This window comes from Trichophyton rubrum (genome assembly GCF_000151425.1).
Source record: "Trichophyton rubrum CBS 118892 genomic scaffold supercont2.8, whole genome shotgun sequence".
Classification (NCBI taxonomy): domain Eukaryota; kingdom Fungi; phylum Ascomycota; class Eurotiomycetes; order Onygenales; family Arthrodermataceae; genus Trichophyton; species Trichophyton rubrum.
In genome coordinates this window covers 566,948-585,335 of record NW_003456421.1, presented here as the reverse complement: position 1 = coordinate 585,335, position 18,388 = coordinate 566,948, and the positions used below count along the sequence as shown (strand labels likewise).

The window sequence follows — 18,388 nt, the reverse complement described above, 5'->3', positions numbered from 1 at the left end:
GGTGGAAGAGCTGGCAAAAGGGAGACATATGAGGAATCGTATTATAATTTGAAGCTGCTATATTTGCAGGAAACTGCTCTTGAATTGTTTCAGAAGGATCATAGTCGTCCGAGTCTGAGCCAGCTGCGGCATCAGCATCTGTATTCAAATTTTGTGACTGCAAGTATCCTTGTTCAGCTCCCTCCTCCGCCATGTTTGCTCTCTATTAGATGGCAGACGGGTATTCGAGTGTCCTTCTTCTTCTTCTTTTTTGCTTCCTGTGCTCTGTCTGGAGGAGTAAGAAATGGTTTAATTAGCTCGAGTCGAAAAGTGATATTAAATCGCAAGCGCTCGTTACCGACCTTTAGGGAAAAAGAAGAAGTCTTCCCCTTCCAGCTAACGGCGCAAATGGACGAAAACCAAAGCGGAAGAGGAAGGGCTACCTGCTGTCTGTAAGAGGCTGGTGTGGTTGTTCGGTGAAAACTTCGAGCAAGCTTGCAACTAGGTGTTGTCAGGAAAAAAGCTCAAGAGGTTGTTTGGCCGCGTCACGTGGCGGATAGGACAAACCAAGGCGTGGAGAAGTATAAATGACAACTGAGACAAAGGGCAGTGAGCGCGAAACGAAGACGCAAAGGAATTAATCCTTTCAATTCAGATCTCCTGCCCGGATTCTCCTATAGCTTTCATAAAGAAAACAGCATAAACTGCTGCAACCGCTGCATCACCTTTCGCTTGCTTCAATGCGCCACTCAACTTAACTTTATCACGTGATAACAATCTTATATAATCGTTATATAATTTATCTTACTAAGCAAGACGCGACTTTTAGTTTTGTTAAATTGGTTTTCCGCGTCGCATCGAGAAAGACGAAAGAAAAGAAAACCCGCTTTCCTCACGCATAACGAACGATTTCCCCCGCCACAGCGCAGCGCGACGAGATAATTTGCCCCGGGGAGACCGCAGCCAGCTTCTCTTGTCGAGCCAGCGTGAAAGAACGGTTTGACTCTTTTGACTTGACTTGAGATTGCAAATATTTCAGAGATGTCGGTGGTTTCGCTGCTTGGTGTACGGGTGGTTAACAACCCGGCCCCCTTTACTGCCCCTTACGAGTTCGAGATCACATTCGAGTGTCTGGAACAACTACAAAAAGGTGCGATAGTTAAAGCCTCGGGAGAAAAATACTTCGATTTGTTTGAATTTTGTTCTAATCGGTTCATTGCTAGATCTGGAGTGGAAACTGACTTATGTCGGTTCTGCGACTTCGTAAGTCTGACATTGAAAACGGCGATCGTGGGAGAGCACGCATGTCTGACTGATTAGGTCTGAGTATGACCAAGAACTTGATTCGCTATTAGTCGGCCCAATCCCAGTTGGTGTCAACAAGTTTATATTTGAGGCCGACCCTCCAGATTTAAAGAGAATACCTACATCAGAGATTCTGGGAGTCACGGTCATCCTTCTTACATGCAGCTACGATGGTAGAGAGTTCGTTCGGGTTGGATACTACGTCAACAATGAATACGACTCGGAAGAATTAAATGCAGAGCCGCCGACCAAACCGATTATCGAGAGAGTTGTACGCAATGTACTAGCGAAGAAGCCTCGAGTCACACGGTTTGCAATCAAATGGTAAGCTTGTGCTGAACTTTTGTCCGTTTTCGTATGTTTTAATGGTTAGATACTGATGTGCGCCGTTTGAATCTAGGGATTCCGAGGATTCTGCGCCTGCAGAGTATCCCCCAGACCAGCCAGATGTAGATGCACTTGATGATGACGGCACAGCTTATGGCGCTGAGGAGGTTGAACTTCAGGCCGCACTTGAGAAGGAGCTGGAAGAGTTGGATAGAGAAGAAGCGAACAATGATGGTATGGAAATTGAGGGTCCCGCTGCCGACGAGGGCAATGCAGATGAAGACGATGATGATGCCGGAAGTGAAGATTTGGAAGAAGAGAGTAGCGAGAGTGAGGATGAGGGCGACGGTGACGAAGACGTCGAAATGGGCGATGGAGACCCAGCTGACAACAATCAGTCTGACCCCAAGACCGCTGAAGCGCAGCAACAGTCCGAAGTCATGGTCCACTAACCGAACATAGATTTGTCTATGTTGGCTCCGACGACAATACAAAATATGACACGCGAACCATCCTGTTGGTTACGAATGCATGCATCTTTAATGATTTGACAGGCGTCTTTTGCAATATATAGTTATCTACTATATATGGACCTTATATCAGGCCACCATAAATCTCTCCGGATCATTTCCTTAGATCTCAAAGTGGATATTCCTACGGCGTTAGTTAGCAATGAATGAAACAAACACCAATCCAGCGGTCGCCTCTATTATTGTAACACACGCTGTAGTTCGATAATTACCTTCTGTTGTGCCAGGGGTTGAAGGCTAGTGATTCGAGCCGAGGCACGAAGGAGGGGCCGCCACTTGAAAGAGAAGTACATCCCTGCCAACAACTTATTTTAATCGTATTTACAGCAGTTGGCCTGCATATTTTTTACGGCCAGGAACAATACAACAACTAACTGGAGCCGCGGGGATACTTTTATTTGACGATATCTGTCCTATATTTACCCTGGAGAACTTTCATAGAACATGGCCGACACAAACTCGCCTGCGCCTGCTGAGAAAGAAGCCAAACCAGTCGCTGAAGCCCAGCCATCAAAACCCGAGGAAGTGAAGAACGAGCTGCCTACACAAGCGGAGGAAGAGGAATCAGACTGGGAGGAGCTTGATGGTAAAAATGCCAATCCATGCGTTGAGTTAGCTTTGTGTATAAATGTATACTAGAATCTTTGGGAATGCTGACTACTTAGTAGATGTTTTGGATGACTTCTCTGCGACAAAGACGACCTCGCAAGCTGCGCAAGACAAGATAATACCAGAGTCTCAGGAAAATCAAGAGAAATCGAATACGGACCTATCAGCTGCCGACCAGGATGCCCTATTAAAACAACTAGAGGCTGGGATGGCTGAATTGATGGGCGCTCTCCCCGCAGATGCGAGCGGGCAGCAGACAAAAGAGGGAGACTCCTCGAAGGAGAGAACGAACGACATACCGGGCATGCCGCAATTTTCCGGAAACGAAGACTGGAATGCGCTGACAGAAGAACTAGAGAAGAAAGGATTTACGGTGGCAGATGTGATGAAACTTATGATGGGCGAGGAGTTAATGACAGGCGGAGAAGGCGTCCCTGGAATGGACGGGTCAACGACTACAGATAAAGCATCAGGCACAGCGAAGCAGCCATCGCCCTCGACAAAAAAAGGGGAAGATAACTTCCAGGAAACGATTCAGAAGACGATGGAACGAATGCAAGAGTCAGGTGACAAAGCCACCGCAGAAGTCAATGAAAGCGGGAATGAAGACGTATTGATGCAAATTCTCAAGGCAATGGAGAGCAGCGGCCTTGCTGGTACTGGCGAAGGAGAAGATGGGAATCTCGATAAGCTTTTCATGGGGATTATGGAGCAATTGTCGAATAAGGAGATGTTATATGAACCTTTGAAGGAACTTGATGACAAGTTCGGTCCTTGGTTGAGAGAGAACAAGGAAAAGATAGGAAAGGAAGATCGAGAGAGATACGAATTGCAGGCCTCCTTGGTATCTGATATTGTTCGAAAGTTCGAAGAGAAGAACTTTTCAGATGATAAACCCGAGGACAGAGCTTACATTTGGGAGAAGATGCAAAAGGTACGTAAGAGTCTTTCTGCTGTGACTGTATTTCGCTCTAACTCATTCATTAGATGCAAGCCGCTGGAAGTCCTCCAGATGATCTCATATCTGCCCCATTTATGGATGAATCCAAACTCCAGGCACTTGGTCAAGAAGGGTGCGCGCAACAATAATATTAATAAACCAATACTGCCCATTTCCCTTCATATATCCAAAAACGTCAGTGTATTGTACATAAAGTTAAACCCTCTCACTAGCCACCTTCGCGGTTTATTTCCAACAGGGCAGGAGAGGGAATGAGATGTTAGCTGTCTGTGTAGACACGCGTTTTCAGGTAGTAGCTTTGATACATGTGAATGTTGCAAAGCTAAATCTTGATATGTCGCCTTCGCCAAAAGAAGGAACCTTCTTGCATCTTGAACGTGGAAGGTTCATATACAAATATAACCACGGTTATGGCCACATCCGACATATCTTGACAACAGGAAGCTTCCCGTCGGTAACTTGAGTTGATCAATAATAACCCACCACCATTACGCAACGCTGCAAATCCAAACCGAACAAAGGAAAATTTCTGGGATATCAAAAATTGCTTCAAGTACCTGACAAATCCATCTGTTGGTGAGACTGAGACTCGATTTGATCAATGAGATCAACTAAAAGTCCGTCTTCTTCCATGTCACCGTAGAGTATGTCGCTATTAAGCGGCTCTTCAGCAGCACGGCTGTCCGGCATATCTTCAACTAATGTCATGTATTCATTCTCCTCCTGAGCAATAAAATCTTCTAGAAGAGATTCGTCGACATCTATACATAGAAATTAACCTTGTGTCGGATGAGAGTCATAAAAAATTAACACCATCCTCTCACCTTTATCTTCCTCTTGTGGGTAAAGGTCTACATAGTCATCACCTTCGTCCTCTTCTATATTATCGAGTTGAGGTCCTGACCTCGCCATCTCCTCTTCAAACCGCTTCCTCTGCTCCAAGAAATCACTTCTCTGAATCTGGTCACTCCGAACCTCGAACTGATCCGACTGACGACTGCGTTTAACTTTGTTCAGGAAGCTATCCCGTCGGGATTCTCTAGATTGCCGCTCTGCTACGCGTGCAGCAGGCCGGGCTATAGATGACGCATATCGTTGTGCAAAACGCGAACTGGATATTGGCCGCGTGGAGCCCGAGTGCGGCGGAGATGATAGGGAGAATGTGAATGGTGTTGAGTCAAGCTGATTTGTACCTGAATGACCACTATTTTCTGCCGATAAGGGGGTATCTTGATCCGACATAGAGTATGCAAGTGTCGTGCCGAATTGACCGAAAGGACGTGGAAGTGGCTGGGGGATGGCGGGTTGTGGGAAGGCGAACATGTTGTAGCTTAAGTAAAGCTCGCAATCATAACCGGGCATAAATGAAAATCTCGTTGATCAGTATTTTTAAGGTATCCTTAGGTGTATCGCTGAAAGAAACGATATTAGATGGTTACTGCTGCTGATGTAGTCTCGATGTCGGCAATTTTCGACGTTTCGACGCGCTTTTCCTATTATCGATATTTCGCGTTCGCATCAGAGCGATAAGATAACCATTCCACGTGACTTTATGCTTAGTAATTTAAGGTATGTAATATGACGACATGCAGGAGCGATATTATTGATATGTATTATTGATTTGATATCTATTAAATACATAGGTTTATTGAGGCTTCGTGGATAGAAGATAGGCCCGTGGAGCTATAGTAGTAGTCCAGTGCTTGGTAGCTGCAACTGCCCTCGGGGCCCAGTCATCAGCTTGACGAACCTTGGGGGCTCCCATGGTGGACTTGTAGGTACCCTTACAGCATTTTGAGTGCAGGGTTCTCATAGAAGAGATGGGCGGCGTACCTAACGACTCGGAGGAATACTAGGCTAGCCTTTGAGCAGGCCATGGACAAATATCCTATAGTCTTGCCTCTTTGTAGCGTGTTCAAGAAGTGCATGCCCTAGCTTCGATCCAAGGTATGGTGAAAGACTAATTCTCATCCAGTCAAGTCCCACAGAAATTAGATAGAATCATCTGAAACGACAGTTGTCCGCAAGATCAGATGTCATCAAATTCATCATCATCAAGGACAAGTCTTTCAAGCTTCTCATCGCTGGCCCAGTCGACTCCGCTAGCAGCGACAGAAGCACTCACTATGCGCTTTATGCGCGTCCACTGGGCCTTTTTCTGTTTGTTCTCAGATTTCAAGCTGTTTAGTTCCTCCTTCAGCTCAAGGTCTGGTATCTCCTCATCCGCTGACTTCTCACTGTTAGTCAGCTTAAGCAGGGACTGGACCAGCTCCTGATTCTGTTTGATATTTTGGATATTGGAGACTTCAGTACTGGATAGCTTTCGAATACAGGTAGTATATGTGGTCAGCATATTCTCATAGGCGAGTGATAAAATATCTCGCTTGTTGATAAGCCGAAGAAGGGCCCTAGTAGAATCCGTAAGCCAAAGGAAACTACCAGATAAAAGGAGAAGCCATACCTGTCAAGCGGTGATGAAGGCGCTGAGTGAACTGCCTGCAGGCTAGGCTCAGTCATGAGAACGCTTTCGACGACCTTTCTCTGAACCGAGACCCTTGCCCTAACCTCGAGCAATTCGCGCTCTGCCTCTGCTAGTTTCACGTCTATATCTTCTACTTGTGTGTCTTCAGGGAGTTCTGCACGGTTAACCTGTTAGCACTCACGCTCAAATGGATAAAGCTGGTCGTTAACACAAACGCACCATGATTCAACAGTGCTTCTTCCAGTTTCAGTTCAAAGACACGGTCGTAGAGCTCTAAAATCTCGGTTTCTTTCTGTGAGAACGAGAAGCTCTCTGCTGTTTCATCTTGAGTCGCGATATCCAGAAGAGCCCTTGTAGACGCCTCCAAGCTCTCCATCCCATCTCTGTTGCTCTGAGCCATGGACTCCTCACCTCCGTTTCATCTTATCCAAATAATAAATAATGGAGCTGAGCTTTTGATTGATCCCGACAATGTTTGTTTGTTCTCCCTTTATAAACTTGAACCACCGCCTCATCACGTGGAAAGAAGGCGACGAGAGCTTCAGCGGCTCAAATTCAACGTCATCGACTTCAACTTATTCCTCCTGCTCGTCGTAATTCAGCTTTTTGAAGACTCCTTTCTGTCTGTGTAAGATCGCGTGAAAGCTTGCGGTGGGTTTAAATAGACCTGACCGGCCTTGTGGTTGTTTCAGTGGGTCAACTGACTTGCGCTAGAACCCGGGGCGATCGTGATTCAGCTCCCCAGGCACCTGAAGTAGTTGCATGCGAGCGCCAGTCAACAAACGCCTTGCAGTGCCGAACAGCCAGCGGATCGGTACTAGAGCTTCTCTGCAGGCACACGGTACCCGCTGCGCACAGGAGAAATCACAAGGCATCGAGTGTGTTGTCGGTGCCGCGTGCCTTGATGATGCGAGCTTCTATTAATCCACTCCACGAGCCCTCTGGATCCAAGGAAGACCTCCAGCCTTGCGCAGACATTGTACCTGGCAATGTCGTTACACATATACATAGCTCACAGCGGTGAGCAGATGCTGGCCGACCCAGTCTCTTTTGCTTCGTGGGTGTACCTCCTTGCTATCCGGTATAAACGTTGGCTAACCGTCAGGCACCTAGGCCAGATGCACTGCGCTCATGGATATCTCGATATACGCAGATTCCCGTACAGAGGCAGATACTGATGACTGCAAAGGGGAAGAGTGTCAAGACACAGAGCCTAGCTACAGAGGTAGGTCCTCTTTTCTCCGATGTTGCGTGTTTAAAAAGAGTCCCTGCTAACGGAAATAGAACGAGATCTTTGTATACGATAGGCAGAACGTGAGCGACCAAGCAAGCAGTAGCACATCCGAACAACTGTCACCACCGTTATTCACATCTCAAGATCCTCCCGATGTTCTAGCAGATCGAAACAACCTTCAATCATGGAAGGATCTTTTCATGGCCCGTCGGTCATGGGCGCTCAATCTTGCGGCGCATTGCAGCACTATGGCCAAGTCGGTTGACGACTACAATATACGGACAGAAGTCATCCAGCGTGGTGTTTCTGTGGCCCTGGAGAACCTGAAATCACATGTTGGAAATTTGGAGCACAAGTTTCAAGATACTCACAATTGGGCCAATGATCTCATGAGAGACCAACGGTCTGCACTCAAAGACTGGCAGCGAGCCTACAGTACCCTTGGAGAAATACCTGCTAAAAGCGATTTTACATTTCTGCGACGGGCAGCACCGAAGAAGTCAAAGGAATATCGTACAGGAACGCTGCAGGACTATATCGAAGGGGAAGAATTGCAGAATGCGGTGTCTGACGTCACTTCACAGTCTCAACGCTTTGCTCGACGTGTTGGTGATCTGGAGAAAGAAGTCCGGGATATTTCCTCCCAAGCGGAATCATTAGGCAATGCCATATCTAATACTTCCGCTAATACCGCAGAACAAGCTCTCCTGGGAGAAATTGAAAAGCATGCTAAGAAGATTGCTGCAGATTACACATCTGTATTACCACTACAAAATGACCCAGGGTCGATATCAAGCATTTCGAAAGTAGCACTAGTACACACCAAAAAGGTCCTCCCGAAGATGATGGACTTGAACCTCAACTTGCGGAATATGCTGAATGCTGCCGCCCAGGGCCTCAGCACAGCAATGAAGGATTCGTCCGCACAAATGCAAAAGATATCATCCATAGAATTGCGGTTAGCGAAGGTACAGGCTGATATAGCAGAATTAAATGTTGAAACTGATTCTTTCGACGTGTTGTGCCTTGTTTACCATCTGCCGTCTATCTACGGTTCCATTCTGATCGAATCTGCTCGCCGCCATGAATGGGCTGACAAGATAAAAACCGACTCAAGAGATATTGCAGAGGAATTAGCTATTTTTCGTGATGAAGAGCAACGCAGACGGAGAAAATGGGCCAAGCGCATGGGTGAATTCCTTAACTTGCCAGACGATAATGCTCCCTCTGTAGAAGTTAACATGCAAGCTGCAAAGGACAGTGGCTGGCCAGAGGTCTCTCGGGCAGAAATTGAGGAGTATATTGATCTAGTTGGGAAAAAAGCCGACATGGAGGATGCTGTTCAGGAACTGACGCAACTTTTTAAAGAACTGGATACCCCTAGCAGACAACAAAGACGAAGGACTAAAGCCTTCAAGCAGGGAAGCCTATTTGAAATGGGCCGTAGCTCGTTCCTTTTACGTGACAATGACGTTGTTCGCAGTCTTCAAGAGGAAAAGTCCAAGGTTGAGGAGAGACTGAAAGGCTCGGAAAGTCGAGTCCGGAGGTTAGAGGATCTTCTTCATCGTCAAAGTCATATCTCTCGTCCTGTTAGTGGGCAATTTGGGCCTGATATACCTACGTCTCCAGCCTCCCCACGGCTAGAGAATGCTCGTCTCGAAAATGCATCTAGAAGATCATCCATGTCCTCTAGACGAATGTCGTCAAATCAACCTCAAGATGACAAGGCGCTGATACAGCGCATCGTTGCACTAGAAGCTGAACTCGCAGTTGAACGCGATGCAATCACTAAAATGCAACGAGAAACCAGCCTTGAACGCCAATCTAATGTCGACAAAATCGAAGAAGCCGAGCTTACCAAGAAGGATCTAATGAGAAATCTTGAAGCTAAGCAACGCGAATTCGAAGAAGAGCGGAGGTTCTTGGAGTCAGAAAGCTCCAAATTCAAGTCTAGGATTGAGGAGCTCGAAGACGAACTAGATAGGGTCCTAGACTCTCATGACCATGAAAGACACGAGCTTGATGAAAAGATTGAGTTACTTTACAGGGAACTTGAGATAGTCAGAGGGAAAGACAAGGAAGATGCCACTACGCAAGTTCGACTTTCCGAATTGACCGATCAAAATAAGGAGCTCCAAGAACAGGTTCAATCAATCCACAAGGAACAAAAAGACCTGGTACAAGGCTTGCAAGCTGCATATCATAATGTTTCCAACTCTACGCCGCCGAATAATATCAAAGAACTCGTTGATGCCCTATGTGTTGTTGTAGAAGGTCTAGCTATTCATTCAAAGAGCTCTGATGAGGCCTTAGCACGACTGGGAGAGGAAAATGACGAAATGAAACAAAAGATTGCTCAATCAGAACAAGACGCGAAGACTACTAGAGAAATTCTTGATTCGGAGAAAGCAAATGCATCTGACCTTGAGAACAGGCTTAAAGGTGCCAGAGCTGAGCTTGAAGGGGTAAACGAGAGGCTAAAGACGGGGCAAAATGAAATAGAATCGTTAAAAACAGAGATTGATTCTGAGAAGGACAAAACGCAGGCGTCATATAGGCGCGCTATGGAAGCAGAAAAACGCGTCCTCGACCTAAATGAGCAGATAAAGCGCATGGAAGAAGACAAGACGTCAGTCTCTGCGGAACTTTCAGAATGGAAACAGAGAGCTGAAAATGTTCACATCGATGGCAAAACTTCCAGCTCATGGTTTGATGCCAGAGGTGCCCGTGCTGGTGATATGTCAGTAAAAGTCCATGCGTTTGTGGAACAGCTGTCTCGTATCTTGGAAGAACTCGGGTTTACAATTGTCTCCCAAAACGGTTCCATGGCAATTCAGCGAACATCCAGGGTAATGAATGGCCTTTCTGCGGGGGAGAACATGTCATCTTCAACGTTGGTAGGCACGATCGCAGCACCAGAACATGTTCACTGGGCCAAAGCGGGGAATGAAAATGATGAATCATCTCAATTTTCTTCGTTTATGACAGCCATCGACCGGATGGATATATCCGCCTGCGGCGATGCAGTGATAAAAAGGGTCAAAGATATTGAAATTTTAGCCCGGAAATGGCAAAAGGAAGCCCGAGGATATCGAGACAAATACCACCGTGCTCAGAGTGAAGCCCATGACAAGATTGCTTACCGATCTTTCAAAGAGGGGGATCTCGCGCTCTTCCTTCCCACTCGCAACCAAGAAATTCGGTCATGGGCTGCTTTCAACGTGGGAGCACCGCACTACTTCCTTCGGGAGCAAGACACTCATAAGCTCCATACCCGGGATTGGCTCCTGGCTCGTATCACGAAGGTCCAGGAGAGGGTAGTTGACCTTTCGAAATCCATGAACGGGACAAACCAAGACCGTCTTTCAACAGGAGGAAATGATGGTGCATCCATTGAAGATGACAATCCTTTCGAGCTTTCGGATGGCCTGAGATGGTACCTACTAGATGCATCAGAAGAAAAACCACGGGCTCCTAGCACTCCTGGCCTTGGGAAGAGTACGGTTGCTTCTGCACATGTGGATGCAAAGGGAAGTATCCGATTAAAACGAACAACTTTTGGTGGGGGAGCTACTAAAACGTTGTCAAAGAGCTTGGATAGCAGACGAAATAGTTCGGCATCAAGAAATGGGGCAGCTATACCTACGCTTCAGCCAGCAACAACAAGCGAAACTGTACTGGCATCGGATGGTGATCAAGGTGCGGGGAGCCGTAGAGAGGAGGCACAGATATTTGACGAGGTTCGCAGAGATCTGCTATCCGATCCCTCAAATAAATGAAGACAGATAAGAATAACCTCTTCTTCTACATGAGGAAGGGGGTTCGTTTCGTCAGGAAACTGATTATTATTCTTTCTTTGCGGAACATAGGTCAATGATGGTCATAGCCCAAGCCAAGCAGTTGGTTCGCCTTCAGCCACAGTCAGATCTAAGCCTAGTTTCATTTCCGGCGCCAGTTCGTCGCCATCGAGGTCCTCGTCTTCGAAACGACCATGGGAGAGACTATTCTCTCTGGATTACCGATCAGATGCTTTCTCTTAGGGATTACATCAGTGCACTCCAACATTCTCAATGTGGCGTTGGTGCTGTCCTGTTCCTTGAATAATGTCACCGGCTGACCGTTTTCCCAGACCTGAAACTTATAACACCTTGATTTCATTTTAATCCTGACTACCCATGCATCGTGCATGTACCAATAGGCATTTTACCCCATTTTGCTTACATCTGTCTTGTGCATCTCACATCCACCTGGTGTTTGGACCTCTTTACGATGATACCCACGCCCTTCATATTTACTGTTGCATCTATCGTACCATTTTGGAGTGTTGAAAGAATATGTTGATTTACTGTACTTCTTACTGGCTGTTTTCCCTATATTTGATTTTTTCTTGTCCCTTATCTTAATTCGAGTATCTTAGGTGATAATTAGTATCTAGAAAATACTGTCTCTGCGTTTGATCACAGTATCTACCCACTTGGACTATCTCTCCACGGGTAGCTCCATGGCAGCCAGGCAGATCTGTATGCTTTGGATTTGCTCTTATCTATTCGGAGTGGCATCCAGAGGGCGTTTTTGAAATACTTCGAAATTTTTGTTTGCACTTTCGAGCGTCCCAAGGTTCTGGCCCTTGTGTTGTGGTATCCGACAAGAAAGCCAGTCCAGCCACAGCAAAAGCATTCACGCCTAGGCTGTTCTTCCGTCTTTTATAACGAGTGTTGTTGAAATGGGGCATCTAGGGAGGTAAACTTATTTAATATACAAACCATACATACCTTGAAGCTCTATCGCAATAAGCCATAAGTTACAGGGGTAGCCGGTACTTTGTGCTCTATGCTCTGAATTATCAAATTACCAAAAATATATCAATGCAGGCATAACTCGTCAACTATGTAAACAGGCGCATTTCTGGGTATCATAAATAAAAATAAAACCACTTCCAAGGCGTTCCTCTAATCCGCTGCTTTCCCACTAGCCTCCTCAGAAGAAGCTCCGGAGGGCAGAAGAGTGTCCAGGCTGCCCAGAAACTTATCCGCCCTCTTTTTACCTCTCAACTCTTCAATCTTCTTTCTTCTCTCTTGCTTTGCTTTCTCCCTCGCTTCTTTTTTCATAGCTGCTTGATTCCTTTCAATTGTCGTCTCGCTTCTGGAAGCCATAAGCTCTTCCATTTCCTTCTTACGTATTTCTTCGTCATTCGAAAACGCATAAAATCCGGTTCCACGGGTTCTAACCTCTCCTTCAGCATTATAGTGGGTTTCGGGCGGCGGTGTCAGGCTTTTATCTCGTTTCTTTGCAAGATTTGACATTTGGGCAGTTATATTTTCATCCGGGTTGAATGCAGCTGCTTGTATAGCCGAACCATATATGACATTGGAAGGCCGAGATGGACGAGCAGCCACTGGGACACGGCTTGGTTTCATGTTCCGTTTAACCCCTCCGTCATCCATATTAGATCGTTCCTGTTGGAGCTGTCGGTTCCGTTGAGCTTCCGCCGCCTCTGCCTTTGTACCTGTTCTTGTCCGGCCAAATTCGTCTTCATATTCAACGAACGTAGTTTCGTCATCACTCTCATCCTTGGTATCTATTTTCGATGCTCTGCTTTCTGCCCATTTCTTATCAAAGTTAACGAGGCTGTTTTTATCCGCTCGCCGTATAGATGAGAACCGGTCGTCAGGTTGCCCAGCCTCGTCGCTATCACTATCTCCCTCAGCAAGGTATTCTCCCTTCTGTAGCTCGTCATATAATTTTGTCTTCTCTAGCATTTTCCTCTTGGACCGATTAAGAACCGCATCGTCAACTTCGCCGATATCTGCGCCTCGTTTGTGGATCTGAAGTGCCGCATTATCGCTGGATAGATCTGCTGCTGCTCGTTTCTTTGCGCCTTTATTGTGTACGGAGAAGATATCAGGCCTTTGGGACTTCCTCGCTCGGCCACGAGAAATGGTCGATCCTGATGCGCTCTCGGCACCAGGGCTAGAAGCTTTGGATTCCTTCGCTATTAGAGTGGAAAGGTGGGTGGTGAAGGCAAGCGTGGAAGAGGATACGAGGTCTTTCTTGGACGCTTCCGATTTCTGTCGACGTATGCCGTATAATGACTGAGAAGAAGACATGGTAACGTCCTATACAGGCGAGACGCATATATAACCACACTAGACAGATATAGCTGCAACAAAGGGAGCTGAAGATTGAAGACCAAAAGCCTGAAGCTCGAATAGAGTTTATTAGCTAAGCATTTCCAAGACTTTTTATCTTATCTTGATCACATCACCGACGATCGGAGCACCAGCCCCTCCGAGGGGAAAACTGGCAGCTGGAAACAACAACGAAACAGTCATTTCTTCCATAGCTGATCTACCATATTAACAGGCAAGCAGAACTCTCCTTTGAGACCAATTATGTCGGCCAAAGCAATCTACATCGGTGTCGTCGGTAAGTTGTCCTTAGAAACATCTAAATATCTTTTAATATACAGCTCAATCGAGCTTTACTGACAACTGTATGAATGTAGGAGTTGGTGGCGTTGGGAGCCACTTTCTCTCACAACTATCTAAGTTACCAAATGCCCCATCCCTGGTCCTCATTGCCCGGTCCTCACAGACACTCACTTCCCCGGCTCCCTCATACCAAGCCATCCCCCCGGCAGACTGGCAGTCGGCTTTCTCCTCCGGCTCATTTACCAAGTCTGAAGCCTGGTCTCCAGAGCAGATAGCTACCTACCTCTCAGGGGTGCCAGGACGAGCCATCCTAGTTGACAACACCTCTGACCCTACAATTGCCAATTCGTACCCTATTTTCACAAGCAAAGGTATCAGCATCGTCACGCCAAACAAGAAGGCGTTCTCCTCCTCCCTGAAGCTATGGAAGGATATATTCTCCACTGCTACTGCCAACAATGCATTGGTTTACCATGAAAGTACCGTGGGCGCCGGACTGCCTGTTCTTTCGACCCTGCGTGATCTAGTCAACACTGGTGACAAAGTGACTCGAATTGAAGGTGTCTTTTCAGGAACCCTGTCCTTCCTGTTTAACCAGTTTTCTTCCCCTTCCCCTTCAGCTGCAGGTGAGAAGAAGAAATGGAGTGAGGTTGTCAGCAAGGCCAAGGAGCTGGGGTATACCGAGCCTGACCCCCGAGACGACTTGAACGGCATGGATGTTGCGCGTAAATTGACCATCTTGGCTCGAATTGCTGGGTTGGAAGTTGAGAGCCCAGACTCGTTTCCCATTGAGAGCTTGATTCCAGGTGAGCTTGCAAAACTAGAAGCTGGGCCCAAAGGGACTGAGGAGTTTATGCGTCTCCTGCCTGACTTTGATGGGAAGATGGAGGATCTTCAGAAAAAGGCGGAAGCATCCGGCAAGGTACTGCGATATGTGGGTAGCATTGATGTTCCTCAGAAGGTTGTCAAAGTGGGCTTGCAAAGCTTTGACAAGGATAGTGCCATGGCAGGGCTCAAGGGCAGTGACAACATTATCAGTTTCTACACTGAGCGATACGGAGAACTTCCTCTAATTGTCCAGGGTGGCGGTGCTGGCGGAGCTGTTACTGCTATGGGAGTCATGTCTGATTTGATAAAGGTACTAGAGAGGCTGAGATAATTGATGTCTGTACATAACAAGCCGGGCATTTTAGAGTTATGGGTGTCTCCTTTTGACCATCAACTTTGCCTCCGGATCACATAACATTTCAAACCCTATTTCGACAATTTTTGGCTTGCGTTCTCCGGCTATTTCAACATCGTAGTTTAGTAAGATGTTTGCCAATGCCACTTTCAGCTCGTTTGCAGCGAAGAATCTTCCAGGGCAAATCGGCTTCCCAATGCCAAATGCGATGTGGTCGTGACTGGTGGATACCAAGGCTGCAGTACCATGTCCAGCTTGACGTAACCTAACGAATCGATATCCATCGTAGGCAGTTGGGTTCGGATAGATTTCCGGATCCCACATCATGGAAGAATCGACAGCAACGTTGGTGCCCTTGGGTAACTTCATGCCGTTGGGGAGAACAACTTCCCGAAGAGCTTTACGTTCAAGGTTGACTGCATCGTAAATCATTAGAATCATACTCCTCGAACAAGGCAGTCCCTAACAAAGAAAGAAAAAAAAATTCCTTACCTAGCAGACCAGGCTTCAAACGCTGACTCTCCTTAATAACACTATCAAGGATCTGCATGTTGAACAACCCAGCAGTCGTCCATCCATGCTGGCTCACCGCCTTCTTCACTTCATCCCGAATAGGCTGTACAAGATCCGGATGCATGCATATGTCCAGTAAGGTCTGTTTAAGCAGCTCAGTCGTGGTATGTAAAGCGCTAACTGCAAACGCCAATTGTGCCGCAGCTTGATCAAACGGTCTACCTGCAGCAACATCCGTAAGCCATTGGAAGGTATCATCGGACCCTGTACGGCTCTGGATGATTGGATGCAGCAACTTCCGTGCCTGGCGGACTTGTGCTTGACATTTCCTGCACTCAGGGAGAAGCCAGCGGGCTAAGGGGTGGAGGAATGAAGGATACGAGCGGAGTGCTCTGACGCTCATAAAGGTGTTGATAGTGTATGTTATAATGAGGTTCTGCCATTCCGGGTCTCGAGAGAGGTCTGATCCCGAAAAGACGGCGGAGGACATTCGAGCGATGAACCTGACTGCATTCCGGCCCCAGTCAACGGAGTGCCAATCTAGAGAATGGTAAGTTGATGGGTTTTTTTTTATTCGCATATGTAAGACATGGTTTTTACCTTCACTATTGCCCCAAAAATCTTCTAATGCCTCGTTGACATGCTCCTGCATCAACTTGCATTCTATCTCGCTTATTAAGACAACTGAGTCCAATATCACAGATCATGGGAAAGAAGAGATACTTCCACTTACGGCTACTCTGGTTCAGTTTCTTTTTGGTGACGTCGATGACGATGCGTCTAGGATCGGTGACCATCCCAATCCCTTCCATGCCCGGGTATCCTCCAAAGTATTCCTTGATGGACCATGTCAGCGTCAATTCTTATTTTCTAGCTGTCTTGGAAGAATGGAGTTTTACATTATGAACAAGGGCCTGATGGTCCAGGTCCAGACAGCCCTTTAGCCATTCCGTGTAAGTTGGCGGAAGTATCACTCTGGACCCGAGGGCGGTGATAATCCTAAACGGCCCATTGAACTACTCTCAATCAGCCCAGGGGTTCTTCTAGAAGCAGATAGAAGGCTAGTGTACTCTTCTTATGCCCTCCTTGATCAAGCTTCTAGAGTTCAAGAGGTATTGTTGGTGAGCTTTCTTCTGACCCCAGTCCCAAGGGTATGAGTTGACAGTGGGTATCTGGTCGGCTGTCGTGCTGCATAACCAACTGAGCGAGGCGACAGCAAACGCGATAACGACTGCGACTGAGAAGGTCACTACATAGCTATCTCCATCGGCAGACAACATGATAACTAATAATTTGGCCAGCTAGTTATGGAGCTGTCTCTATCAGCTTTTGTTTGTTGATATGCCGAGGATATCTCCCAAAGGGTTTGCGTCATAATGAATCATCCAGCTAGCCAACACACTATTACATCTAGCCCGGCAATAACACAGCACGTTTTACTAATCCATCCATTCGTAAGTAAAGAACACAAGTAGTGTGTATGTAGCTAAACAGAGCTCATTATCTCCATCGAGTTGGTAATTTTTCATCTAACCAAGATTACTACGTGCAAGTATGTATACATCCTGTGGCAACCGTGACATAGTTTGATGTCAAAAGTAGCCGGTCTCAGGAACACACCGTTGGCCAGCCGTGCTTATCGCCGTGATACTCAAGCGAGGCTACATACGTAGCTATCCATCTCTTTTCACTTATCCAATTTAAAATAAAAATAATAATAATAATATCTATAACCATGCTTCGAGTCCTTCCCTTTCACTGATAACATAAGCAGTCAACAGCTATCACACGTGACTCTTACATTTTGGAACCTGTAACGGAAGGGAGAAGCGGTAATTTATTTATCGCTGGCCTGCGTTCTTTTGACTTACGTGGTCAAGGGCCTGTGGTGGTACCCTTCCTGCTCCATACCTCGGGATCGACTCTGTTATTTAGCGCGGTATTGGATGTAATAATGGAGTACCAGGACGCTAGGTAAGGCAAGTCTAAGAAGGGGAAGCAAGGCCCAGCAGGTTAGAGTCGTACTATTTGGTGTAAGAGTAGGTGTGTATGGGTATGTATGGTGTGTTATGGTGTGTTCGTGTGTGGTGTGCGTGGTGTGTGCGAGTGCGGTGGACGAGTTACAGGAGGCAGCGGCCAGAGGGACCCCCCCGACCCCCGGCCTGCCTGACCTGACTACTGCGGGCGATCGGGGCTGGGCCGGCGTTTCGAAACGAGGCAGGCCAACCCAGGCCGGACATGGCTGCGTGATGTGATGGTGATGGGCGAGGTCGAGAGTGTACGAAGCAGCGCGAGAAGACAGCTGATCCTGATCCATCACATCAACTCTCCCGTACTATCTGTATCCTGTAACCTGCTATCCTCGGTAAGAGCCTGTATCTTTGGTACGCACTGTCTCAGCGAAGCGGGATGTACCACCCAAGAGGAACTCCGCAAGAGGTACCTGGTCCCCGTACTGTATGGGAAGTAACGCCGTAGTACGCCGTTTTCTGTTTTCCCTCTCTTTCCTTACAAGCCTCGTCCTGTCGCCCCCCAGGCGGCGCAGGCTGTGACTCGCCGTAACCCAGCTGTACCCTGCGGTAACAAACAGCCCCTTACGCTGGCTCTGCGCGCCGCTGCCCGCCAAGGTGCATGTGAAGCTGCCGTATCTTACCTGACCTGACCGTACCGTAACCTCCCATCCTCCCTGCCTCGCTTCCTGCCTCCGAGCCTTCTCCTTACCTGACCGTACCGTACCATACCCAGCCGTCGCAGCGTAAAAAGAGCGTAAAGGAAAGCGTCACAGTCTGGTAAGCGTCAGGTAAGCGTCAGGTAAGACGCAGGCAGGCCAGGCC

At 47.2% G+C, this 18,388-nt stretch overlaps 9 protein-coding genes across 9 annotated transcripts; 4 read left to right on the top strand and 5 right to left on the bottom strand.

Annotated features, from left to right (window-relative positions):
* The first annotated feature begins 939 nt into the window (after positions 1-939).
* Positions 940-2,413, top strand: TERG_06733 (histone chaperone ASF1). Its single transcript, XM_003232694.2, has 4 exons — positions 940-1,129; positions 1,203-1,242; positions 1,300-1,608; positions 1,685-2,413. Exons 1-4 carry the CDS (start codon positions 1,021-1,023, stop codon positions 2,061-2,063), a joined length of 837 nt encoding a protein of 278 aa, XP_003232742.1. The 5' UTR covers positions 940-1,020; the 3' UTR covers positions 2,064-2,413.
* A 172-nt stretch (positions 2,414-2,585) lies between these two features.
* TERG_06732 (uncharacterized protein) lies at positions 2,586-3,966 on the top strand (the record flags this gene model as incomplete). Its single annotated transcript, XM_047748669.1, has 2 exons — positions 2,586-2,727; positions 2,810-3,966. The coding sequence occupies 2 exons, from the start codon at positions 2,586-2,588 to the stop codon at positions 3,964-3,966; spliced, it is 1,299 nt and encodes a 432-aa protein (XP_047604656.1).
* Positions 3,967-4,485: 519 nt separating this feature from the next.
* Positions 4,486-5,073, bottom strand: TERG_06731 (uncharacterized protein; the record flags this gene model as incomplete). The annotated part of the gene is made up of 1 exon (XM_003232692.2): positions 4,486-5,073. The coding sequence occupies one exon, from the start codon at positions 5,071-5,073 to the stop codon at positions 4,486-4,488; it is 588 nt and encodes a 195-aa protein (XP_003232740.2).
* A 667-nt stretch (positions 5,074-5,740) lies between these two features.
* Positions 5,741-6,593, bottom strand: TERG_06730 (uncharacterized protein; the record flags this gene model as incomplete). The annotated part of the gene is made up of 3 exons (XM_003232691.1): positions 5,741-6,119; positions 6,173-6,347; positions 6,413-6,593. The coding sequence occupies 3 exons, from the start codon at positions 6,591-6,593 to the stop codon at positions 5,741-5,743; spliced, it is 735 nt and encodes a 244-aa protein (XP_003232739.1).
* A 777-nt stretch (positions 6,594-7,370) lies between these two features.
* On the top strand, positions 7,371-11,206 carry TERG_06729 (uncharacterized protein; the record flags this gene model as incomplete). The annotated part of the gene is made up of 2 exons (XM_003232690.2): positions 7,371-7,418; positions 7,478-11,206. 2 exons carry the CDS (start codon positions 7,371-7,373, stop codon positions 11,204-11,206), a joined length of 3,777 nt encoding a protein of 1,258 aa, XP_003232738.2.
* A 1,170-nt stretch (positions 11,207-12,376) lies between these two features.
* Positions 12,377-13,534, bottom strand: TERG_06728 (uncharacterized protein; the record flags this gene model as incomplete). Its single annotated transcript, XM_003232689.1, has 1 exon — positions 12,377-13,534. The coding sequence occupies one exon, from the start codon at positions 13,532-13,534 to the stop codon at positions 12,377-12,379; it is 1,158 nt and encodes a 385-aa protein (XP_003232737.1).
* Positions 13,535-13,819: 285 nt separating this feature from the next.
* TERG_06727 (homoserine dehydrogenase) lies at positions 13,820-15,017 on the top strand (the record flags this gene model as incomplete). Its single annotated transcript, XM_003232688.1, has 2 exons — positions 13,820-13,853; positions 13,933-15,017. 2 exons carry the CDS (start codon positions 13,820-13,822, stop codon positions 15,015-15,017), a joined length of 1,119 nt encoding a protein of 372 aa, XP_003232736.1.
* A 36-nt stretch (positions 15,018-15,053) lies between these two features.
* On the bottom strand, positions 15,054-16,206 carry TERG_06726 (uncharacterized protein; the record flags this gene model as incomplete). The annotated part of the gene is made up of 2 exons (XM_047748668.1): positions 15,054-15,457; positions 15,534-16,206. 2 exons carry the CDS (start codon positions 16,204-16,206, stop codon positions 15,054-15,056), a joined length of 1,077 nt encoding a protein of 358 aa, XP_047604655.1.
* A 1,194-nt stretch (positions 16,207-17,400) lies between these two features.
* TERG_12443 (uncharacterized protein) lies at positions 17,401-18,388 on the bottom strand. Its single transcript, XM_047751399.1, has one exon. It carries the CDS (start codon positions 17,869-17,871, stop codon positions 17,482-17,484), a length of 390 nt encoding a protein of 129 aa, XP_047607025.1. The 5' UTR covers positions 17,872-18,388; the 3' UTR covers positions 17,401-17,481.